General features: G+C 32.1%; 2 protein-coding genes across 2 annotated transcripts; both read left to right on the forward strand.

Annotated features, from left to right (window-relative positions):
- Positions 1–1943: 1943 nt before the first annotated feature.
- Positions 1944–5551, forward strand: LOC113397281 (probable dolichyl pyrophosphate Glc1Man9GlcNAc2 alpha-1,3-glucosyltransferase). Its single transcript, XM_026635564.2, has 8 exons — positions 1944–2137; positions 2212–2484; positions 2557–2704; positions 2816–3058; positions 3317–3422; positions 3518–3716; positions 4097–4183; positions 5001–5551. The coding sequence occupies exons 1-8, from the start codon at positions 2079–2081 to the stop codon at positions 5473–5475; spliced, it is 1590 nt and encodes a 529-aa protein (XP_026491349.1). The 5' UTR covers positions 1944–2078; the 3' UTR covers positions 5476–5551.
- A 5656-nt stretch (positions 5552–11207) lies between these two features.
- LOC113397592 (protein phosphatase 1 regulatory subunit 36-like) lies at positions 11208–17027 on the forward strand. Its single transcript, XM_064218633.1, has 10 exons — positions 11208–11337; positions 12112–12208; positions 12746–12811; positions 12955–13086; positions 13405–13549; positions 13630–13782; positions 14010–14238; positions 14446–14613; positions 14926–15039; positions 16737–17027. Exons 1-10 carry the CDS (start codon positions 11243–11245, stop codon positions 16846–16848), a joined length of 1311 nt encoding a protein of 436 aa, XP_064074703.1. The 5' UTR covers positions 11208–11242; the 3' UTR covers positions 16849–17027.
- The last annotated feature ends 10743 nt before the right edge of the window (positions 17028–27770 follow it).

The raw sequence follows: 27770 nt of genomic DNA on the forward strand, positions 1-27770 counted from the left end.
AATTTCTTGGTAATCCTTTGTTTACTGTCCCTTTTGATGCACTTGTTTTTAGGCTCAATGTAATTACATATTTTGGTATTAATAAAGAAGATCCTATAGCCAACGTTCGGTTTAAAAACCTCTTAAATGAGCAGTTTCCCGGGTGGCGAATTATGTTTACAGACGCCTCTAAACTATTTGCAGATGTCCCTGTGTGTTAAGCGGTGTGGGTTCCTGCCATGAAGCTGACGCTTAGTTTTAAATGCTCTCCCAAGATATCTATTTTTTCTGGAGAAACAATAGCTATTTATGAAGCTGTATCCCTGGTAGACTCCCATAACGATAATTTTTACTGATAGTCGCAGTTGTTTAGAGGATATTTTAAAATTTCCCTTACGTTCTAGAGATGTTCACCCAATCAACCTCAAAACTCGGGAACTTCTTTTTAAGTGTCACTCTGCGGGAATTGAGGTAACCCTTGCATGGATTCCTGGCCATTCCGGGATTTCTGGCAATGAACAGGCTGATAGATGTGCTAAGTGGTCTATTCGCAATGGTACGGAGACTTATGCTAACTGTTTTGACCAAGATTTACGTTCTCTCGCTAAAATTGATTTGAATAAGCGCTGGAATGATGTATGGAACTGTACCCGTCATGTAAAAGGTAAATTTTATGGCAGTTTGCAACCTGATATTACATTAAAACCCTGGTTTTTTTAATTTCGTAACTGCTCGAAATTTTCTACTTCGACAATAATTCGGTTGCGTCTTGGCCATAACTGCAGCCCTCATTTTTTATCAAAGATCAGGGTTCGGGACCACTCTTTATGTGAAAATGGCCTTGATGAGGGTACCGTTGAACATATTTTTTTTGATTGTTTCCGATACTAGCGGCAATGGGAGTGTTCTCAAATCGTTGAGATATGACAAATGGTGATTTTTAGCGGTTAACACGCTAACCTGTGTCTTTTTGGGGTTGAATTGGACTCGGTTTAGCCAGCCCCAGTTCGAGACTTTGTTTAACAAAGACTCGATTTCACACACAAGTTTGTTCCGGTTTTTGTCGACGTTTTCCCGAGAAATGTTATTACGGCCGGTATTCAAGATGTCTACGGTACTATTGTCTGCTTAGCAGTGAATGTTCTTGATTTGCAACAAGTCATTGACAAGCAAAAGAAACAGAGTGGGTGATAGTACGCAGCCTTGTGAAACACTACAATTGACGAATTTTAAGTCAAAGAATGCACCGTCGACAACGATCTTGATGCTCCAAAAAGCTGGTGATTCAATTGCAGATCGAAGGCCTTCGCTATGTCCAACTGCTTCCGCCATCTATGTGTCTAAACTAAAAGACCACCGGTTGAGCGACCAGTACGGAAACCGTACTGGCGGTCGCTAATCAGCTGGTGCTCCTCTGGGTACCGTGGGAGCTGGCAGTTTATAATGGACTCTATTACCTTGGAGAACAAGGAAGTGATGAATATAGGCCTATAATTTGACGGATCTGAGCGGTTGTCTTTTTTAGGGATCGGGTACACCAAAGCAGTAGTTCGGGACGACGCTTAATGCGTCCTAAAGACGCATTAAGACCGGTACCAACGGGAGCACAAAACCATAACACGACTGGAGGGATGCCATCGGGTCCACTCGACTTATGAATGTCCAAGAAGTGCTTTACGAACTGCTCTTTGCCGGAACCGGATTGTTGGCGGTTGATTTTTATCTACAAAACATTTTCTTAAATTAACAATGGTTATTGGAAGTTTTCAAAGTTAGCAAGAATATTTTTAATAGAATAAATAAAAATACAGCTGTCAGGAGTTAAATTAAATTAAGTCTTTGATAGCCTTCGTGTCAACTGTCAAGACGCATATTATTATTCTAATCTCAAATTGTCAATGTCAATTTGTCAAATCAAATATTGAATTGCAAAATGTGAATAGTTGGATCTTGAATTCCTTAGATATGATTTAAAGATATATTTTTTTAACTTTAATGACATTTAAATATCTACCAGAGCGATTTTAACACTTTCTTTATGAGGCGGAGATCTTATATAATTTTATTTACTTATTATCGTGTAAGAGCAAAGCATTAAAATGTTAGTAGAAATAACACTAATAGTAACGGCAGCGAAACTATTTTTTATGCCACTGTAGTAAGTAACAAAATTCCCTTAATTATCTTAATAATATTTTCTAGGCCATTTTCATTAACTTTTTATCTTCGCAGTCGGTCTACGGATTTTGAAGTACATAGAAATTGGCTTGCTGTTACAAATAATCGTACAATCGATCAATGGTATTATGACGAGACTTCAGAATGGACACTAGATTATCCACCATTCTTTGCTTGGCTGGAGTATGGTCTGTCTCATATAGCAAAAGTTTTTGACCCAGAGATGGTGAAATTAGAAAATTTAAATTATGCTTCAGATATGACTGTTTTATTTCAAAGATTATCAGTCATAGTGTTGGATTTTGTTTTTATATATGGCACTAAAAGGTCTGTGCAGTTTGTATATGAACATTAAAGTCAACTTTATAGGTGTAATAATAATAAAAAAAACTCTTTCAGTTGTTCACAGCTTTTAAATGAAGGCAACCTCCTCGTATTTATACTTCTAGTTACCAATCCTGGGCTTCTGATGGTTGACCATATTCACTTTCAGTATAATGGATTTTTATTTGGAATTCTATTGTTGTCTATATCAAACATGATAACAGTAAGTATGAGTTATATGAGTAATGGTGATTTAATTTTGATTAGTAATTTTTTAAAGTTTTAAATAAATATTTCATAATGCAATTTTTTATTATATTTAATATTTTTTCAGAGCAACTTCATAGCCACAGCATTTTGGTTTGCAGTGCTACTCAACTTTAAGCACATATTTTTGTATGTGGCACCGGTCTATGTGGTCTATATGTTAAGAGCATACTGCTTCACAGTATCTTCAAATGATGGTGTGCATACACCTTGGTATTCATTCTCACTGACAAATCTGATAAAACTGGCTTTAACTGTTATATCAGTATTTTGTTTATCATTTGGACCCTTTATTGATCAATTACCACAGGTATCTTAAATTATTTAATTAATATTTTTCAATTAGATTTGTTTGAATAGACCCCGTTTGTGGACTTCATTACAAGGCAATTAATTGTTAAAAACAATGCTTTTTTTGTGTACTAGTGTAGTAAATTTTATTTTAATCATAATATTAATATTAAGTAGAATAATATACTGTTATGAGGATGAATACTTCTGACACAAATTTTATGTTTTATGTTATTGTTCCTTAAATTTGTTTTTAAGCAATTGAAATAACTTTCAGGTTTTTTCAAGACTGTTTCCTTTTAAAAGAGGATTGTGCCATGCCTATTGGGCTCCAAATTTTTGGGCTCTATACAATATTGCTGATAAAATTTTACAAAAGTTATGTAAGTAATCATTGTAAACTAAAATAACTTATTGACTTTATGGAGTTAAGTATAATTAAATTAAGTGTCTCAAGGTGAATATTAAATAATTACAGGTCTTAAGTTTGGTATCCCAGTCGCGATAACGGAAGCTTCAATGACAGGTGGATTGGTACAAGAATTTGAGCATGCTGTCTTGCCAACAATAACACCGAGCATTGCTTTTGCGATTACTGCAATATCAATGATTCCTGCTCTTATCAAACTTTGGCACCTGGGAGCTGATAGAGGATATAGATGCTTAAGTTTTGTTAGGTATTTGATGTACAGTCACCATAACAACAACCAATAACAATATATATCATAAATGAGAGACTGGTTATATAAAAGATTTTTTTACTTAATGTTTTGTTCCTAATAAAATTTATAATTAAAAAAAAAAAACAATTATAATATTAAAAATTTTGTTTTTTAATATAGGCTATACATATGATAGAATTAATTCCCATTTCAAGCTAATTTTATTTGATTGTATAGAATTTGGTATCATTAATATATCAGCTTAAAGATAATATTAGTTTAATACTATGTATTGATAATATTATCATCTGAACTTAAATAGCATTGAGGTATTTTGTTCAGTTTATAATTTTCTAAAATTGATTTTGTAATATAATGGTTTTGTTTGTTTTCAGATGTTTAACATTGTGTGCTACTTGTGCATTTATGTTTGGATGGCATGTGCACGAAAAAGCTATACTCATGATCTTAATCCCCCTCAGGTATGCAATTCCTCATTTCCCGTTTTGTCATTAATAATAAATGATTATTTAATTACTAAAATAATTTATTGGAGAACAAATTTAACAAAAAACTTAAATTTGAAAATAAAACAAAGTTAAACACCATTTCCGAAATTATTTCAATAACCTATAAAAACGGCAACATTGGACATACCCGCTCACCCGCTCACCGAACAGTCCGTTTTGACTTCAGCTGGCATTACTCTAGGATAATAATTTTGTGAATGAATAGGTCGGAACGGCAACCTTACCTTAAATTATTGACCCGCTAGTATTTATGTAACTATATTTCCGATATAGCATGTTGTAAATTAATGAAATGAAAAAAAATATCCTATTAAGTTAATGAATGTATTTGATTGTTTTATTTTATGTTAACGCCATATATTACTAGGGGTATCATTTAATCATTAAATGATATCCTTAATAATTACATTTGAATGCGTCACAGGCACATTGTTTATTTAAATACCTCACAAAAATTATCAAAAACTATTAATGAACAAAAATATATATAAATGGTGTGAACCTGTGAAACTGGTCAGCTGCATACTGTCAAACAACATTACTTAGAATGTTTTTGTTCCGGTTCGAAAGGTCAGTGAGCCAGTGTAATTTACAGGCACAAGGGACATAAAATCTCAATTTATAGGACGCTTTGGCGATATAAGAAATATTTAAAATTTCTAACGGCGCTATTATCTATTGCCAATGGTGACGAATTGTAATCCATTTGCTCCTCCGTCTATATCATTGCAATAAAAAAAAAGTAAACTAAGAATTATTTTTGTTTCAGTTTTCTCTCCGTTCTGGGCGACATTGACTGTAACTTATTTTTATTTATATCTGTGGTTGGAAACTACTCATTATTTCCTTTATTGTACCCGAAAAATTTGCTGTCTATTAAAATCTTCATACTTTTGACTCATATAGCTATTGCATTTTGTTATATACCAGCATTATATGAACTTATTAGGATTAAACCTCACAAGAAAAGAGGTTTTATGATTCTGCCTGGCCTGAAGAGATTTCAGTCTTTGTATTTGTATGGATTTATGGCAGTATGTATTTATGAGAATTCCATACATACATTTTTGGGATTTGATAAAACTTTACCATTCCTGCCTCTAATGATTACTTCAGTTTACTGTGCATTAGGCGTTTGTTACTTCTGGTTCTACTATTACTACTATTTTCTTACATTTAATTTAAGTAGAGTTCCTACTTTAATGACAAGTAGATCAGCACAATATGAAAAAAAAGTTACATAAGTTATACCAAATACTATTATTTAATGTACATGTTAATTTTATTATAAAATATAAAAATAAAAATAATTTATGATTATTTGCGTTTTTTAATAACAAAAAACCTTTGGAATGTAATGGAACAATTTTACTATGTTATAATACACATACTGATGCTCTTTAGTACAAATATAAAAAAGCAATTTAGTGAAATAAGAGCTGACATTGCCCAGTGGACAGAACACGATTATGTTTTCTAGTGCTCTAAATTTTTCAATCAATCAATCAAATTGTATGTATTCAGCGGAGAAGGAAAAAGTTGTGTCAAAACTAGCACGTGCTGGTTTTTGTCGGTTCGACGCCATGTATGCGCGCATCCACTAATCCACACTGAAGCAAGATGGAGGTGAAGGTGGAATAAGGGCAAAACTTTTTTTTTTTAAAAGGTATGGCATTGGTTAAGCAGTGACACTTAACGAGTTTTTACTATGTTAGTCAAAATAAGTACCACTACTTAAAAATAATACTAATAATATAATATCAGAATCGTTTGTTTCATATTTTAGGTTGGTCATAGCATTTATTATAAATTCGAACTGGCTGAGTCTTCAATATAACCTAGTTAAGGCATCATAAATCACTTCGTCAAAATGTACCCGATCCAATAAAGCGCATATGTATTGTTAAAATAAAAGTAAGACTGCATGAACCTCTGATCCATGTCGAGGACCACCATCACAATGATAATGGATATGAAACCCACATAACGCGGTACTGCGTAATATTTAAAAACGAAACGAAAAACAAAAACAAACGTCATTTTATACCATCCATATTAAATTAGTGGCCAAAATCATAATATATTTATTTCAAGTAATTGTTGGGATTATAACAATTATTAAAAAATAAAAGTATTAAAATTATCAATGTCTAAATCTTAATGTCCAGATGATATCTATAATATTTGACTTCAGACTAGAAGGCTATATTAGAATAGAGTATCTGCAGGGCTGGATCTACCATAGGACTTTTTGGGCTTCGGCCCAGGGCCCCGTGGATTCAAGGGAGCCCAGCTAAGTCAAGTCAAAGTCAAAAATAGACGATAATGCGAAAGAATCCATAACTTTATAAAATTAAACAGGTCGTATGGTTTCAAGTCTACGTTAAGATATGTCTTAGGTGGGCCCCTAAGTAGTGTTAGCCCAGGGCCTTCTAAACTTACGGTCCGGCCCTGAGTATCTGCGAGAACTGTAATAATAATGAGTATATAGTGTAATTAATAGACAAGACAAAATCGTCGACGTTATAATGGATATTATATCATTACTTTGTTGTAAGTATATTTCATAAAAATGTCCCAAATGGAATCTTGAGGTCCAAAATTATAAATGTAGCAATTAGTTTTTAAAGAATCAATACGCAATTTGAAGCGTTACGCGAAAGTAATATCAGATGCCAATATCTTATCCAAAAATTATCAAACTGTACCAGCCGAGCTGTATCAATATCAGTAAGTCTAACTTACTAACTAACTTTTACTTTAAGTGGTAAACACACCATACAATACCTTCCTAACCATCCACCGATATACACTTTCTTTCAATCTATTTACAAATCCGCTCATCTTCCATCCACTCATGTACCTATCTAAAGATGGAATTTTGTTATATGTAAGCGTAAATGTTACAAAATAACAAAGAGTATGTTCTAGATTAATAAAAACTTAATAATAACCCATTAAACTTAGTTGAAATACATCCTGTATCTCAACAAAGTTCAATAAATTTAATTGACAATTATTGAAAATAAATATTAAATATAAATTAATTAATAATTGAAAATAAAGATAATTATTGAGTTTGTCTTTCTGCACTATATTACTTTTATCTTTCCCTTTTTATTTAACTCTAAAAATAGTGTCAAAACTACTATATATTCGCTGTTTTTTCACAGCAAGAAGGTTATACGTACTTCCTTCGAACAATAAAATAAATTTAGATGATAGATGTAAAGTTAAAAAATAGTCGAAATTTATCGAATATAGACTTCCAATTAAATTAAAAAAGTTATAACAATTGACATAAAGACCGCATGCAAGCGCTTGTAAATAAGTAAATAAGTTGTAGTCAGATATCTACAAAATATATTACCTTAGCGCGTACCTACTTGGGCTCATTGGTCGTTTATTGTCGTGTCTAAAATCATATTTTACAACTGCTTACCGATTGATAGTTAGCACTTTAGGGTGTAAAATTTTACCGGGTTTATTTATAAATATTTTTAAATTAAATATCATTCATAGTCCATAAAGCGGCATAAATATGGTAGCTTAATTTTAAATTGTATATAAAGATACTATAATTTAGAATATTGTATTTATTGAATATCGGCAACCTTCATCTTTTAATTTCTTGTAAGACGTTTTATAAAAAACGATATATAGTACATTTCTTTGTAAAGCTCTTTTCCAATGAATACTCAAACAGCTTAGAAAATATAGCATTTGAATATTTCAAAACCATTTTAAAGTGTAAGTTTTTGTTACGGAAATTATATTTCAACCTAATTTTTCTATATAGTTCATTTCTTTGTCAAAAACAGGAATATTTTTTCCGCTATGACTCCACAACTCCCTGAGCAGTTGATTGGATATAGTAAGACGATTGGCAACGATATTATTAATCTTTTACAAATAAATCATTATTCGTTTAAAGTTGGAACTTACAATAATGGACATTAACATATCTGTCATACAATTTATTTATTTAAACGACTAAATACACATACTTAAATATACAGTGCTAAATTAGAGATAAAACATTCTTTCTAAATTACCTATCAGTGATGTTTATTATTTGACGAAATATTAATTAAAATTTACCAAAGCTGTTCATATAATTATGTTAAAGACTAAATATTTACGTAATACAAGACAAACTTGGAAAGACACGTACACGTGTTTACAGTGAATAAAGAGAGGCGAACGTCGATCACGATATGAATATTCATTGGAATATAAAGACAATGAGAGGTGATAGAGAGCGAGCTCGTAGAAAATGTATGTTTGGTTGTTTGGTGACAAGCCTAATAGCTTATACATCTACTCATGTTTATTTATTTAACAACTTAAATGTCAATAAAGCTATCAAGGATGAAATATACATTCTTAAATAGGTATACTTAGTATAACTAGTTTACTTGCTCTATGCAAGAAAAGCTTTGCTGTTGGTACCAATCCACCTACATATTTTATTTAGTTTAAATTATTTTACCATCAATAAGCATACTGGTTCAAAGAAAAAATGCACATATAATTCTGGTTCCCGTGGTAGGTGGCAATACGAAATGACGATTTAGAGAATGTTTTATATTTTTACTTATATTTTAAATCACTGCATGCAACCGGTAGCAACCTTCCATATTAATTTTAAACAACAACAAAATAGCGTCATAATTGCACGTCTAGTTTCCTTTAAAATATAATAGAAAATAAAAACTTAGAACGCATACATCTTAACCGATGATTGCGGGTTAAAAACCCAGACAAGCACCACTGAACATCGTGAGGAAACCTGCATGTGTCTAATAACAATTCTGCCACATGTGAATCCACCAACAAGTATTGGAGCAGCGTGGTGGAATATATATTATCCTAACCTTCTCCTCAAAAAGGGAGAGGAGGTCTTAGCCCAGCAGTGGGAAATTTACACGCTATTACTAAAAAAATATTATTTTAAAATAATTGTCTATATCTATATCATATCATTATTGTTAATATATACCAACCTCTCTCTTGGATTCTATTTTATAGAATTCTATTTCATTAGAATTGTTCCAGATTTAAACAAAGGAGTATCAAAATTATTTAATTTTGAAATTCGTTTTAGGTTTAGCGAAATGATAATAATGTACTTTTCACTTCAGTAAGTTTAAAATGGGTATCAGTTAGATACCTAGTTAATAAAATAGTATTTTTATATGTATATTATATAAGAAATATAATTTTGATTATAGTATTTGTAGGAGACTTTCATTGCAAAAGCTAACGATATACACCTGACATCGAATTAAGAATAAACTTCTATTTTTATTTGAGATTTAATCATTTCCATTCCAATTTTGTAAGCGATATATTTAAAAATGATTTTAGTTTATTGACTTGGTTTAATCCACAGTAAAATTTTCTAAACAGATTTTCTACCAAATAAAACAACAAAAATCGATTTTATAAAGTCTGTCAGTTCTCAAATTGTTTAATACATTTTCAATTTGTTTTATTAACAAATGTTGGTCGATTAATATCGAAGCGCGTGAATCCGCTATAAAATCAATTCTGTTTCATATGTGTTTTCGTTGTATTACATAAGTACAAAAATTATTCCTAATAGGTTCAATCGCTCGACTCAACGGACTGGAAGTTTGAAAATAAAAGTGAAACGGAGTGGAAAGAGTTGCTCATTCCGTTTCGTGATTCAGCATTTTATTAACTGTGTGATGAAAATAAACGTTGTGTGGTCCGTAATTGCCTGTTTATATATTTTTAAAACGAAGAACAGGTTGAATGGTGCTTACATTGCTTTTTACATTAAGCACATTCATAAAAATAAAATTGGTAAAATGACACTGGACTAAGTATTTGTGTAACATAAAAATTTATCAGTAATCTAGCATTGTTTTAAATAATATAAATTATAAGCAATTTACAGTATGTTTCGGTTTGAAGGGTAAATAAGCACAAGCTCAAGGGTCATATCGTCTTAGTTCCCAAGGTTAGTGGCGCATTGATGTTGGAAGAAATGGTGAATGTTTCTTACGGCATGGTGATCACTTAAAATCAGGCGCTGCTTTTGCTCCTATATATTTTATATTTTCCTAACAGAATAAGATACATTATAAGTACATATTGGAGACATTTTAATGAAGATATATATATATTTATATATAATTAATAATAACATCATTTGCCCTTATGTTATTCGCAGCGCTATGTAAAGGCCCGTGATCACATGGCAGAGCGCACATGATCAAAGCCTCGCATCGTAGTCTTGTGTGCAATCGCCTGTGTACTTGAATTCAATGAATTAGCACCTGACACACTGGTCCCTTTTCAATGTTATCCTTTAATAAAATATGCTTCAATAAACACTGTCCTTTGCTTATTAGTAAAATTAATTATTTAACTAATTTTCATTTAAGCGCTGTCGTTTATATGAAATTTGTGAGAAATATTTTGTAAGTTACAGGGGGTTAGAGTTGAGTACAGTTGCATTAACATAACTTTATATTCAACACTGCCGAGAGCAACTTACTGGTGACATCGTAAATCCTACTAAACTTACAAATGCTCGATAAAAATTTTGATTCACAAGTTATAGCCGTCTATGAATTAAATTATGATATTTTACATAACCGTACGTACAAGCTAGCTTTTGTGCGAGCTTTCTATTAATATTTCCACTGAATAAGTATTTTTGATAATATTTGAGTAATAGATTATTATTAAAGTTATTATAAAAAAGTATAAATCTATTTCTATTTTAATTAAAAATTTAAAAGTCGAAAGTAAATATTTATAACTAACCATTCTATAACTTGCGAAATTATTATCTAAAATTAAACATCCGGAACGAAACCTTTTTGTTTATTCAAATTACAACAATTTATTAAAATAGTTGTAACGTAATAAAAATAAAATAAGAATTGATTGTCAATATTGTCAATGTAAATAACGTCAGCGATTGCAATGACCGAATGAAAATAAGTTTCGATATTATTTATAAAAATTAGAAAAATGGCTGATGATGAGGACGAAGGTGGTTTTGGAGGCCTGTATGAAGATGGACATTGGTTTTGGGATGACGCCACAGAAGCCTTGGTATTTATTAGGTAATTTAAAGGGCATTTGAGTGACATACATAATGTCTAAGCACCGGCCTTATCCTAATCTATTTATTTATTAGTACAGAGCGAGTTCCTGGCTCCATACCATATAAGCGCCCTTATCTATTTATACTTATGATGAATGATTTAGGGATTGAATTTGGGATAAACTTCTGTTTGGAATTTCGTGGAAATCTGTTAATTTGTTTCTGTTTTGATAAAGATAGCTGTTATAGCGTTTTTCAATAATCCCCTAAGAGGGTGATATTGGGGATAAAAGATAACATCGAAGTTAGCTTCAATGCTTGATATATGCAATACGGTATTCAGGGTTTGCGTTTATGAATAAAGGTCAACGAATAAAGCCCTTACGAAAATTCATCCTTTAAAGTGATCAAATTGGGGATGAAAGTTTGTATGATTTTCGTATTTTTTTAACTTTGGTAATATGGACGTTGCATTTATTTATATTTGTTTATCAAAATGAGAAGAAAAACCTCAGTAGTGAAATAACTTCAAAGTATATTCAGCCTTATGTCAATTCATATCCTATTTAGAATAATATTATAATTAATATATCAAATATACTGAACTGTATTTAGTATGACCCTTATAAATGCAGTACCAGCCGCGCAACCACATGGATCTTAAAACATGTCTAAATTTATCTTTTGCTTTAAATTGACATTAGTCATGAGTCGTCTGACGCCTAGAGTAACTACTTCTTTATTCTCGCCTGTTTGGTTCATACATATTACATTTTTTTTTGACTGATTCAAGTGACCTTCCACCAAAACCAGTAGAAGCAATTCAGATACCTATAAAAGCTCCAACTGGAACAATTGAATTCAGGGACGATGTAGACCTTATAGAGCAGGTATTGAGGCACATACACTCGTATATTTTATCATTATTAACCAAAAAATTATTTGTTTTGCTTAGTGATAGTAGAATTGTCTAAGAGAAGCTAACCATTTTTAGTGTAGTAATAGTAGTAATTGTTATGTCCTACTACTGGGCCTCCACCCTCCATATATAAGACTTTTTTTAAGCAGAAGCTATGGAACTTGTTCTACTGCGCTGTTTCCTTGCGGGTTTATTGGCAGATTTACAACCGACACATGCAGGTTTTCATACTCGTTTTCTAACCCATGGACCATTTCGGTTTCCTTTCTTAATCACCCTACTTCTAGTTATTCGTAGCCTTTTGAGTTGTAATCATCAAGCCCAGTAGCTTCTGAATTAAGCCTCGTAGATAATTCTACTATTAGTAAGCAAAACTAGTCATTTCTTGAATATAGAAACCGGGATTCCATATTATAATAAACGTGTAACTTTGTAGTAGTAATTGTTATGTTAACGGTATATAATTTATTGTTGATTAATATTTCGATTTGTTATGTATTTAAATAAGATTCGATTTCGACGGCGTTATCAAAGAAAATTAAAACCGGGTCAAGCAGATATTATCACTATTCAGGTGAATAAAACAAATGATTCCTGTATAATTTTATACGTAATATTTTTAGACTAATTTATATTAATATTTTTTAGAAGGGAAATAATTTTTTTCACTAAACGTATTATTTTTTAGAATATAATAAAAAAAATATAACTTTACAGGATGTTAAAGACATAGCGCTGTATACAGCTCCAGTGAATATTTTAAGTCCAATGTTAATAAACATGTTACATCTTCCTACTACGGAGAGATTCATTAGAGCGCTTGTACTCTGTTGCCAGTATTATTTACAGGTACACAATATTTAACCCGGGTAGCTAGGCTATAGTACAGTTAGTTTTTAACCGACTTCAAAAAAGGAAGAGCTTTTCCATTCGTTTGTTTATATGTTTTGAATGTTTGTATATAACTTTTTTTTAATTAACTGATTTTGATGATTATTTTTACGTTGGGTTCAGTGTACTCCAATTATATTGGTATTGGACATTATTAAGTCAGGGAAATTTTTGAAGACGGTTATATTATTAATTGATAAACAAGTTTATCAATGTTATTTTTGCGGAGTAAGATATTAGGGTAACCCTTTTAAAAAAAAATGTCTTTAATTTAAGATAGCAGACGAAATGGCAAATCGTATTATTGAATTGGAAACAAAAGTACGTACGCCACAATGTGAAACAGTTGAAAACGAATTCCGAGACAATTTATCGGATTTGAGACTTTTAGTAGCGAAAGAATACAGCACCATGCTCATTGGTTAGTTGAAAGAAAGTAATCAAACGCAATTTAGTTTTATTACATATTTCTATAACATTTTTTATCTTTATTCTGTGTAGGTGGAAATGATACGAAAAAATTCCATCATATGGGGCCCCAGAAGAAACGTCGATCATTATCTGATAAAGATGCTCGATTTTTTGAGACACTGCTACGAGTATGTGTTCAAATAGTATGGCTGGCTCTCGGTCGCAAGTCTTTCAATCAGATAGGTGCACATTACGATTTTATCTCTCACATTTAAATAACACATTCACGGGACAAATTGTGTTTGTTTTGACAGATACTCGATGTTTACTATAAATTATCATGCATCAATATGTTTTGTCATACTTTAATCGTACCTTGTATTGTTACTTTAGTGTTCATATATCTTTAATTTCAATTTAAAAACAGTAGTAAAATCGTGAAATTAATCCTGCAATTTGCTTAAAATTAGAATTGGAGGTAAATAGAGTGTTTAAGTCTGAGATATTTAATGCTGTGGAGCATAATCTACACACTGGGTATATCGCGAAAATGGCTAAGGAGGAACGTGCGGTGTTGCTGGGTCACTGCGTGCGACGCGACAAGAAACTCAACACTCGCTCGCCCCTTATGAACGAGGTGTTCTGTCATAGGGAAATTGATTATCGTCTTTTGGGACTAGGCGTTATCAAATGTTTTCAGTAAGTTTCTAGCAGCATAGTGTGACACAAATTTATGCTATATGTGTTCATTAATATAGTTTGCGCACCATTTTTCTTTAATTGTACTTTAAATACTATGTATAGTTATTCATAATATATAACAATATAACACATTAGCAACATTAAGTTTATATACTGTAATTTCCCTGGCTGTTGCAATTGAAGGTTTATTCATGTTTTCATTAGACCGACTCCAAGACTTCTCTACCTAGTGCATGCAGTAGCGGGTCCAGAAGAGAAATTGTCAGAATTGGGAATCGTTCTTGGAATTATTGGTATGTCGCGATCAACTTTCGATACAATGCTACGTCCCTTGCCGACCGCTTCGGAAACTGGAAAATCTAAGGCTTCGGTGTACGTATTCCAATCTGATCATTACATATCATACATTTATATATTTAGGAATTTGTAGGTTGGTATCAATTTAGATTTTTTCTTTTAAATATTTTATAGATAACAAAACAGCAAAAAAAAAAATGTTCTTATTCGAATTAAAATACTTCAACCTACTCTTGTAGGCTTCTTGTTATTATTATTATTATCGAAGTTATTTTGTGTAATTTTATAAAGATGATATAAAGCAAAGTATAAGCTAATATATATACGTTAATTTATAAAAAATAATAAAAAAAATAGCCACTCTAACTTGAATCTTACTATTAACAGGTCTACACAGAGCTATGGGTCTAAAAGTAGTACAAGTAGTTCCATGAGAAAAAGCCAATTGGTAGCCCAAAAATTATATTCAAACATTATACTTCCGCGTAAGGAGTCGCGAATGTGAGTAAATCCTAATTTTACTTAATGTAGGATTTTAAATTAACATGATTATTTTTATTACTAACAGTATTTATAACGGGATATTTACCATGTTTTTTATTTTTTATTTGATGGAGCTCGATATTTCGACATTATCGACGAATGTCTTGTTCACGAGACTGACGTTTGCGGGTAGATGTTGACGGCATTAGAAGTGTCCATATCGGACTACCTCCTTTCTCGTACGTTTGCTGCGTAAACACTGGTTACCACTACCACTGTCACTTTCACCCTTACTATTTGTTTTATTTACACTCGAAACTCGATCCCGTGTTTTACAAACGAAACTCACCGTATCGATTCGCGATTTTTTTATATTATTATTCAAGGGTTTGCATAACTTTATCACTGGATTCCATACTTTCGACAGTTGAAACCCATCTTCCCTATTGAAATTACTATATTTAGTAATTTCAATGGCTTCTCGCACCAGTCGGGGTATGTAATGGCGTTCTGTCGCGAGGATCTGAGCATTATGAAACTCGATCCAATGGTTCGGCCCGGCTTCCAGAATACTTTTACTTAATGTAGTTTAGTAAACCCAGTAGAATTCCTGTCTGTGCATGAATAGTAAAAGTAATGACGATCGCTGATGATCGATGATCGGTATGGAAGTTAGTAAGCTCGCCAATATCGAGTTACAACAAAGTGGATAGTATAAATATTTTTTTCACGAAAAATACACAACTTTTATGGTGATCGGTCAAACGATGTCGAAGTTTATTAATTCAAAACAGATATGCAATAAGCCTGTGATATTGTATTATAATTTTTGATTGATTATAATTAATTATGAACCAACAAATAATACAATTATCCAATGACATATACCTACACATATTTGACGGCCTTTTTGGTTTAGTAGCTTCTAAAGCACCGTAATCATAGTATCAGCCCCGGGCTGAGCTAAACAAACATTTTTTTTTTTTGTGAAAAAAATCTATGTAGAATCGGGATTCTAGACACCGGGGTATCTAGGAGTTGATATAATTTGTACTCCCATGCCTCGGAAAAAAATTCGATGGGCGCGCTCCTAAACTCTTTCAGGAGGACCGTCGACTTTACATTCTTTCTGAGGCACGGGAATTCATCATTCCATCAGATTATGAGAGTGGGGGAATAGAGAGTGCACTTTTGTTTGTGCACACACTTATAGACTATAATATATCTTGTGCAGTTGGTTAGGCTTCCTTGAGAAGGGCCTCCGTGGCCTAAAGCAGCTGAGAGGATCATCACTATCATCGTACCTGCATATTATAATAAAACTTATTACCGTTTCTTACATATAAATCATTATTTTTATATATTTTTTAGATCGTTAAATATTTTGGATCTAGCAGTAAAATAATAATAAAATGTTTTGCCAGGCTCTCTGTGACATTTAACGAAATTCGGTTATACAGTTTATACCCTAGATCGATATATTAGATCCTTTTTATGCGGGGATAGTCAAAGACATTCAAGAGAACGTTACAAGCGCAGCCAACTCGTGTTTGTATAAAAGTTTTAAGTGGTAAGGGAAATATATGGCCTTAAAGTTCAAAGTGCCGTCTAGTTACTCATAGGACCACAGGTTCGACTCAGCAACGTTTACTGCAGCGTATGTGTTTTTAATAAAAACTATTTGAGTGTGTGCTTTACATAAATTAAATTTCCAGTGTGTTTTTTCCTCCACATTTTCCCGATGAGTCAGAAGAAATTCGGCCGTGTAGCGAGACCCAACGGCGGCGCTGGCAGAATAGACTTCAAAGACTTCTTCATCCGCACTAGTATAACGTAATTGGTCAAGACATGAAGCAAAATACTTCTTTACTAGAATCATGAACCCGATAGCATCCAATATATATATATATATATATGTTCAATGATTTCGAGTATTTAAAAAAGTTATATCTTGAAATGTGTGTCAATTAATAATTGTGTATGAAAAGAATAAAATAAAATCATTATCCACCAGATTATATTTGTCTTTCACGTCACATATGATGAACGAAATCTTCCTTATTATCTTCCTAATGTTATAAATGAATGTAATGTATATTTGATATAATTACGCCAAGATTGCCGAAAGAAATTTAATGGAACTGACTAGAGAGATATAGGAAACTAATTCTGAAAGAGTCGATGTGTCCCAGTGGATAGAAAACGTGGTTCTTAATTGAAGATCGCATGTTCACATCCAGGTAACCACGGTGTTTTTATGTGGTTCATTCATCATCTTGTGCCTAGTGATGAAGAAAAATATCTCTAGGATTCCGTGTCTCTTGTTCTTTACAGATTTTTAAGACTTGGGTATCCGCAAAGTTATGCTGGAGCAGCACGATGTAATAAGTTGGAAACATTTCCGTAAGAGATCTTTCTATTCATTTTCAAACTACAAACGTTATTTCAGACCTAGTCAGGCAGTGTGTCAACCAGTATAAATGCTAACATTTCACGAAAAATATAACAATATATCTGATTAACTTCTATCGAGTTTATGAGTGAATAGTTCACTCGAACCATTTTGACAGGATAATCACACTGACGAAATACGTGCCACTAATACGTTTCGTGTCAGAAGCTAATATTCTATGAAAATTATTATCTTTCTTTGACCTTTAAGGCACAAGTATATCACGAGTCTTCAATCTACCAAATACCACGATGAAAAAAAGTATGTTTACTGTTATAGCACGACCTTTTATTGTAAAATCAATTAGTTTTTTTTCATATAGTTACATTTTGGTAAATCAATATTAATTAAATGTGTATGTATTCTACGTACTTCCACAAAGTAACGAATTTCTTCATGAAACTTACACAAATTTACGTAAATTACGCATCATCAAATACAATAACTATAAGAATAAATGTTTTATATAAAATCGTTAATCTCAACGTACTAATGTAATAAATATAATATGGAATGAATAGTTAATTTTTAAAAAATTAAACAATCAAGGATGCCTTGATTTTAAAGTTAAACGTTTATACTTTGTTAGTTACCTTCGAAGAAAAATATACCCATATATAATAGTATGTATTGTGTGTATTAATAAATTAAGTAAATATATAAGACCTTCCCAGAATTGGGGTCTTGTGTTAAACTTAAAACATCCTTATCTCGTATACGGGGAGTTGTACCGGCTCCGGGTGGAGGCAAGAAACGGTGGCACCCGTCCAGGATCAGTGGACAGGTATTATCTGGAGGCTCCGCCTATCGTTACTGAGCTTCATCAACGAGATGCTTGGTTCGGCGAAACATGCTGATTGGAAACTCTATATGCGAAAAATCACGTCACAAAAAGAGGCCACGGAGTGAAAGCAGGAGGAGGACGTTGCTACAGACACGCCGAAAAATACTGGGGAGAAGATATAAGAGCTATGTGCACCTTCATTCTCCGTCGTAATAAGTGTCACCGTGGAGTTCTCAGTATCCCGGAAATTGGAGGCACGCACTCACATGGGACCGACGCGGGGGCGTCTCGGTTGCATGCACGCGTGATCCTGTGACGCCCCCCGAGGAGACAGTCAGGGTGTTGTTCTGGGCACCGGCAAGTCCTACAAAACCCACGCTATACGTGGAGGAAACGCGTAATGGCAGGAGTGGAGTGTGGGTTGACTTTGTTTTACTATATCCGACTTAGTAATCTTAAAACATTGCTAAATTCATTAAGACGATGAATAGACCTCTTAAATATTAAAAACAGCTCGGGCTCCATTTCTTGCTTCTTATAGACAAAAGTAGTGAATTCCAAAGACGTGCAGCTTGAAAAGTAAATGACCTTCAGTGAATGGATGTTTAATAAGAAGGAATGATAAGAATTAGACTCTCCGTGCAAAAAGGCTGTTCATGCTTCATTTAGAATCTCAAATCGCCGTTTAAGTTTGTGATGAGTAGCTGAATTTAATATAAATATCGTTGAGTATATTTGAGCGAAGAATATGAACTTTATTATGAAGGGGGTGTAGTTGTTGAAATAAAAGTGACATTTCCTATTCAGGAACAGTTTTCTAAAAAAATACGCAATCTTTTTGAGATATAAAAATGCCAAGTAACGATTAATAGCTTTTAATTAAGCATAAAACTCGCTAAATTCTTTATTATGAATAAAATATTGTGATATTAGTCCTTTTAATAAGAGAAATTAGCAGACATTTGTATTCTCTGAAAATTGACTCAATTTATTATGCCTATGGCTTAATCCGTCGAACAGCGACGGTCCTCTGATGGATTAAAATGAATTTAATAGTTGCTTTTATTAATTAATACAAATTCAATTTGAATATAATTGTTATCTTGAAAAGTATTTCAAGGCTGATATTTATTTACTTTCCCTACTTTATTATATACGCGATATCCTAAGTTATCGAATTAGGACACGGCGACCCTTTTTATCGGAGTTTGGTCAACTATGCAGGAGATATTCTTGTACACAAGTAGGTGCGCAAACACAGGCCCTCTCAAATCGCTTACTCTTATAATTTGATGGGACGGCAAACTACATGATTGAGTCTTCACGTGTCTTTTATGGTACGGGAGAGTAAACGTCAAATAGAATAGAATCGTTTTGCTAAAATTGCCAACTTACACACCAGGCTAGTGAAAATTTTTGATAAAAAAATAAATAATAACTCAGACGATAAACAAAAAAAAGTAAAACAAATTAAGCTACATTGCAAGGACAGGCTGATGAAGTTCGGATGAAGTTCGAATTAAATATTTGAAGAAGAATTCAGTAAAATACTATTCAGTAAAAACTATTTTAATTAACATGGGAACTGCATTAATACAATTACGACCGCAAGTTTGACAAATAAATGATTCTGAGATATTACTCGGCACCGAAATGGGTGCATGGGTGTATGACTTATCAGTTAATTGGGGTGGCTTATGATATATATGATATTGGGATTTAGTGATAGAAATATTGGACATGAAAATAATATAGAACGTTGCAACAAAAAAAAAAAAATTGGTAATACTGCCAGTGCAAGACATCACTTCATTTTGTGACAGAAGAAATTGTTCAAATCTTTAATTATCAACAAAAGATTTTTTTTAACTTTATTCGAGTCACATACTAAGTACCAAATAGTCAATAGTAAGCACAGTACAAGCACTTATATATACTGTTAGAGACTAGCCTAGCCTCCATACGGTGCTACGTCATAGGATATTATAATTAATTATATCATTAATAATATCACATATTATAAATATATACAATTATTATTGTAATTAATTGATCAATAATTTGTACAACTTTAGTTAATATTATTTTATGGGATAACATTGAATACTGGCATGTAACACTATTTCTTATTTTAAAAATTATTGAGCTGTCATAAGGAAAACAATTGGATGATTGTGAGGGATTGTAAAGATATATAGAGAGATTGGAGCATCATTGTAAAAACATAATTTTATTTGGCCATCCCGAACTACTGAAATTACAATACATATATCCTAATTACGCAAATGCAGTAGTAAACATAAATTCGGACTGAGAATAAAACAAGTGTATAACTAATATATTCTTTGGTTTAACTTTATTTGACGTCCGGTCAAAGCTGTTTTATGTATTGAAATAACTGGATAATTTGTTATTATCACATCATCATTAATTTCTCCAATCTATAGTCTAGTCCTAAAACTACGATTTTAGGATTAGACTATAAATTTGCGTATTACCGATTTGCACATTACCTATTCGTCATATACGACTATATAGGTTGATGGTAGGTACTTTGCCAGCAACCTTCGCGCAAGTGCCAACAACATGTATGAATATATTCTTTTGGGGTTTCATAGTCGATATTAAAATTGTACCGTCGTTTTAGCTCCGAGTGTCGGAATTCTAAAAAAAGTTTGGTGGTATAGTTTAATACGGTCAAAGAACTGCTAACGAATGGCTGTAATTAACTTTTATCTATTCGATTGTATTATATACGTATATATTTTAACTTTGAGAAAATACTTATGAAAAATAATAAGATTTTTTTTTTACTTTCTTCTGATATTAAAACATTCTCATTTGATTGGTCTAAAATCGTGAAGGTTGTAAAAATTGTACATGTATGTTATACGGTAACAGATATTGATGATCAACCGACATACTTGACATGGAATCAGAGAACCTATTCCACTTCGTTAATTCAACAGAAACGGCGGCGCCAAGTCGTTTAAGTAATCATGATTGATTGAAGCAGACAGATGAGTTAACATCATTTTGAATGCATGTACCCGATAACGATATATTTTGTCGTTCCGAGTCCAAACAAGCGGAAATCGATGATTCGATGATTTGATTTATCTTACTTGTTCAGTGTAAATATTAAAAATTACTTTATAATATGTCTATAAATTATGAGTTCAAATGATTTGCTGTTTAGCAAAAGGACAAAATATCAAATTAAATAATTTAGAGTGTTTACTCTAAATATTGTTATACAAATGACTACACTGTGAAGTATGTTTGCATGGCGATAAAAAGTACTTGTAAATCACTGAATTAATAAAGTATAATTAGATTTGGACCGATTTTGATTCTTAACATTAACTCATACCGTTTTAAAATATTAAATTCATAAAGTACTCGGCAGCAGCATTAAATAATCTAAAGACAATAACTTGTAAGTGTTACTGGCAGTACAATATTAAAGCTCGTAAAAAGCGCTCCGTCGTGGGCAGGTGTAACATCTTTATCACTGCTGGAGACAATATTGAGCTCGGTGCAGTAAATAACACCACATCTTTCACAACCTACGAGGATGTTGCTATGAGTCAAATTAAATTTGTATCAAATTTATAACTCGCTAAAGCTTAACCTTGGTGTCCACTAACAAATACGTTATTCTAAATATACTTTTGTATTTCTATTATGTAAACGGTCTTATATTTATTTACCCATTAAGTTGATATACTTTGTATATAATATGCCGATATCAGATTTGTAATGTGCGGTTTTGAGGTTTTGTCGCCTTGTTAATTTAACGCATATTAATAGGAAACTAACTAATTAGAAAATTTATTTAATAATAAAATATTGCAAAGTTTTTAATAAAAAATACTAAGCAGGTTTCTAGTTGCACAGAAAGGAAAGAATCGAGATGTAGCTTGCTCGTAATCGTATGCTATATACGAAGGTTATGATTGTTCTTTATGAATGAATTTCACACAATATAAATACTTGCATATACATAAACATACATACACGTAGGTTTATTATTGTTTGCTCTAAGCGTTTCATATAAAAAATATTAAATCGACTTCAAGAGTAGCAGGAAATGCACTCAACAAGTTTTTAATTTATGTACATTTGGTTCATTTTGTATCATTTTAGCCAAACATCGCGTAATGTAACGAATAACGAATAAAATGTGATTATTTCACTCATCTGTAATAATTAGTGAAGATATACATAATATTTAATTGTATTTGATCGGTTTATGTCAATCAGAGTTTATACTTCGTTATTGAAATGATGGAAAATCGTAAATACTATAATAAAATTTTAAATATAATTCAATACCGAATCTGACGATTCGAAAGTGTTTTTATGAGTCTAATATTTTGATTTTGTAATATCTTTGATGGTAAGTAGGGACTACCCTCAGACATTGCCGCTGTAAGAAATATTAACCATTTCTTACATTGCCAAAAATGGCGTGACTAGCCTTTTCAGGCCCCAGTACAACAAAAAATCGGATGGCCTCTTTGCTTATTATGAAAACGACCGTGGACTATCGACTCTGGAGTTTCACCTTGGCTACATTGTATGAACAATGCAGCTAGTAACCTCAGTAAACTGTGTATTTTTGATAAAGAAAGCAACTACAATCAAAAATCTTAAAACAATTCACTCTCACAGAAGAACCAAGATCGGGTAGAATAAAATGTTGTAAACAAAGGTAAACTTAGAATACCATTCGTCATTTTTATAACATAGATGCGGTTCATCATTCCCCGAAAAAATATGCAGTTTCAAACGCATGTGCCAAAATTTAGAACAATTTTTCTTTGCGATTTTTTTTAACTTTTGGGGGTGGGGTTTATCTTTTTGAGTTGATTTTCCTCAAAAAAGTTTTTTGGAATAAAATATCATCTGTGGCTCGCCGGGGCCCCGTTGAATCAGGGGGCCCCATGCGACCGCATTGTCTTCCTTGGCATATGACTGCCAATACGACACCAACCATGGGAACTACTAACTATTACCATGTTATGTTCTTTAAGCCTATTATGATACACTGGCTCACTCGCCCTATACTAAGCAATACTAAGTTTTGCTGATTGGCATTAGAATATCTGATGAGTGGATAGTACCTACCCAGACGGGCATGTATAATACCCACCATATATAATAACCACCACCCACCAAATATAATACTTATTTATATCATCAGGTTTAGTTTGGAATACAGTTGGAATATTACAAATTAGTCGTGAAAAGTCGGCGCGGGTGCTAGAATTTTTTTCTACCTATGCTATGCTGATTATTATGCAAATTCTATAAATATTTAATTCATAACTGAGTATAGAGATGAAAGAATCTAGTGACCTATTAAAAATTTATTGGAGCTTCGCAGTCAGTTTGAAGTTTCACATGGATGGCTAGACTTGCCCGGGGTCGAACTCACTGAACAGGGCTGTCGATAAATCTGCGTGGATAACTATTACAATACTATAGCAAAGTATTGTCATATTCCAAGCTAGTAAAGATATTTTCTTTTAATTCTCAGAAAATTAAAAATATCAAATATATGCACAAATAACATATAGTAATACCAAGTGATTGAGTACTTGTACATTAGTGATGGATAAATATTAAGAACAAGTAGTCATAATATCTAATTGTGTGTACAAATAGCTTAATACACAAGATTTTGTTATTATTTTATCGAATTAAAAGCAGGATCATTATAGTAAGATCAAACGACATTAGCAAATACCTTGATAGGTGTTCCTACAATATGTTTGCGCCCTTGCCCGAGTTTCCAGAACATCGACAGCGAATGAACTCGTTATGAACTCATTGACGGCTGAGTGAGTTACTCTTACGGTCCGCCAACCACTTTCAAACTTCGTCCCTATCACGGAAAATACTACACATAAATAAACATGAACTAATATAGAAAATATTTTATTAAGTTTTTTTTCATAAAAATATTTTATCTTTGACTTATATTAATAATTGCCTAAAACGTATATTAGGCTATTATAATAAATAGCTTATTTTTAAAAGTGAAATTCGTAACCAATATACTACTTTAGAACTCTTTCTTAGTAAAAATAAATGTAAAATCTATTAAAAATATACCATCGGTAACTATAAGTATTAGCAGATACATATGCTCAAAGTTCAGTCATTCTTCGAAACAGGTATATAGCAGCAAGTAAGCGTTTGTTATTTTTAACAAGATTTTGTAATATTTTTTTAGTTTTATTTAAAAAAGTTGTAGGATGAAATTTAGAACAAGCATATTATGCATTACACTCAGCTTACAACGCCAAAGTGAAGCTAATGACTTTAGCTGTGGGTTCACTTCATATGTATCCAAGGATAAAAATCCGCCAGGAAAATGTTATTTATGGTCCGATTTAAAGTCTTCCGTTTAACTGCACCGAGCACGAATATTAATGAAGTTATTTTCTGCAACGAGAAATAATTGACATAATTACGACACTGTTGTAGCAAAATCCGCGACCTATTTATAAAATGTATCATTATTATAATAATATTGACATTATTTTCAGATGAAACTTATTTATTACTCATGCATATTTAAATTTAAATAAATATTTTATTGCCTGTCATGATATGGTCATGTTATGCGGAGGAATGAGGACCATGTTGTGAGGAAGGATTTGAGCATGGATGTGGATGGATATAGAGGTAGAGGACGACCAAAGAAATGATGGATGGATTGTGTGAAAGACGATATGGTTAGAAAGAATGTTACTTGTGAAATGACGTCCGACAGGGAAGTATGGAAGAAGAAGACATGCTGCGCCGACCCCAAGTAAAATTTGGATAAGGGTAGGAGGATAGAGGATGATGGTGAAATATTTTTTTACCTCCCCATCTTACTCATGTTATTTAAAAGCTTTATCAAGTTTGGATGTTTATTCTAATCTAATCACTCTCGAACGGAACATGTTTAACTATGACTATAGATTAACTATTCTTTCAATGTAAGTAGAAAAAGAAATCTTTATATATAAAATATAATTTAAGGTATGATACAGATTATGTCCTAAAATGGGAATATCTCAATTGGGTTTAAAGAAAATCTTATAATTCTTCTTTAATAATTATGACAAAAAGTTATCAAAAATAGAGATTTCTAAAGTCGGTGATCATGAAAGCAAATTAGCGATTGCGATGCAGATCGGATGTGGATAATAAAACAGCCGCAGGCAGCACCGAGACCCCTGTTTCTGAATGCTTTATTCAGGCAGTGTCCATTACCATTGATTTTGTAGTCATTATATTTGATATTGATAAGTAAAAACTAGAAGCTTCCAATATCTATATATACTATAGATTCAAGTCAATTGTAAAAAATACATTGGTAAAGAAGGCATTTTATTCGATAGAAGATTATATTGATGATAAAAAAGCGTGGAATTAATGCTTGTTGACTTCCAGGCAGGAGACATAACATATATTATTGTATTTAACTAACATGACTGTATTTTTAGATATTGAAAAAGAGTAATTACTGAGTTTCTTGCCGGTTCTTTTCGGTAGAATCCACATTCCGAACCGGTGGTAGCTTTACTTTAAATAGTTTGTTAAATGACGATTCAAAAGTGCTTGTAAAAGCCTACTTGAATACAGTATATTTTGATTTGATTTGATGATTTGATACGTAATTGTTACAGGGGCAAGAAAAATCACAGTCGCAGTTAAACATATATCAATAGATAAAATGGTTTATGCAGAAATTCAGTGTTACTCATATTGTAGCAAACATGACGTGTGACTGCTGTTTCTTAGAACAACGAGTAAATTACTTCCCCACAGCTTTTCGTCAAGAGACAATTTAAAAGTAATATAAGCCATGATGATTCTTAAATATGTATAATTTTACGATACTGTGTAAGGAATTATAGTAAATTAATATTCATATAATTAATTAAACAAATCCAAAAATTTAATAAAATAGATTTTAAATTTACTAAAATGAACTTTAAATGCTTTCTAATATGATGTCTTAAACGTCATTGTTATTATTAAATTAATGTAGCTATAATATGTTATGAACTCTAAAATTTACAACATTTTGGAGAATAAATAAGCATGACACCAATATGCAGACATTTAGTTACACATTTTTTACTATTCGCTTCGAGTTGATACAATTACTGCCACGACAATGGCGTAATGGCAGAAAATAAAATACCTAAAGCAGGCCATCGCAATCGGAACACCATTGTCCATAAATACGATACAAAAGAAATTCCGAGCGAACAAAAAGCTTGTATGTGTTATTTATATAAGAACACGTTAACTTTATCCAAGCTTAGTTGTTTTGAAATGGAATCTTTTAATTGGGTTAGCGGTATTTATCTTGCTAATTTAACACTCCTTAATTATATTCATTTTAGAACGAACAATACTTATAATAATATTTTGGATGAGTTAGTATTAACGATGTTGCACATTAACGCATTAGTTTAAAAAATGTTGTGTAATTTCGCTTGAGCCTATGACTATAATTTGCTTTTGATTTCGATTACGATATCGAGACTAAGTAGGTATAAATATACCCACGAAGGCGCGCTTCTCCATTCTAAGTTAAACGTGTTTTAGTGTGAGTGAAACTGGTGCTTACAAGATGTCTTAGTGTGCGTGAGATGACTAACGTAAGAATAAAGACAGAAAAAAATACAAATTAGATAATATTTGTCAGTGCACGCCGACAGTAAAACGTGGAAGACACATTACGACCAGACAAAATTACTGTAGAGAGATTAAGCGCTGGTTATTCTATCCTTAGAAAAATCCAATAACTTATTTATTGGTCTGATCCCAGGTTTAAACCTCGGATCTCATGATCTTAAAGTAGCCATTAAACCAACGAACCATTTGCGTAATCATAAGTATAATTACAATAACAAAGTAACGTATTGTGAGCGGATTAACCATGTCTGCGCTAAAGATACTGAAATGTAATTATGACGGAGCCGGAGAACCGAGTTAGAGTTGTATATTAATGAGTATGGGGGTTATAGTTTCATTATATCGCATAAGCTATCAAACGCCCACCTAAAATAGTACTCGAGGCATAATATGCTTGCTATTTATACGAAATACAAGTTATATTTGTTAACTATAGAACAGCACAAAATATACATTTACCGAAATTATACCACGTGTAGAAAAAAAATCAATATCAATTTAAAAAAGAGGACTAATTTCAGACTCAATATGATTTATAAATATTTTTGTAATTGATAACTAGTTTAAAATTTTACCATGCACTCGTATATTTAAAAAAAAAGACACTTCTGACAGCATTAGTATTATATGCACGAAATTAGATATAGGTATTATAATATTTGTGATAGATGGTATAAGTATTTCTAATTTTGTAACTAGTACCTACTTTGTATTGTGGGTTAAATTTATCAAAAATTATGAATTATTTTATTTTTATTTAAAATTAAATGCGTTGTCTCTTTATATACAAAAACATGCAGA

The sequence above is a fragment of the Vanessa tameamea genome, chromosome 3 (genome assembly GCF_037043105.1).
Source record: "Vanessa tameamea isolate UH-Manoa-2023 chromosome 3, ilVanTame1 primary haplotype, whole genome shotgun sequence".
NCBI classification, from domain to species: Eukaryota; Metazoa; Arthropoda; class Insecta; order Lepidoptera; family Nymphalidae; genus Vanessa; species Vanessa tameamea.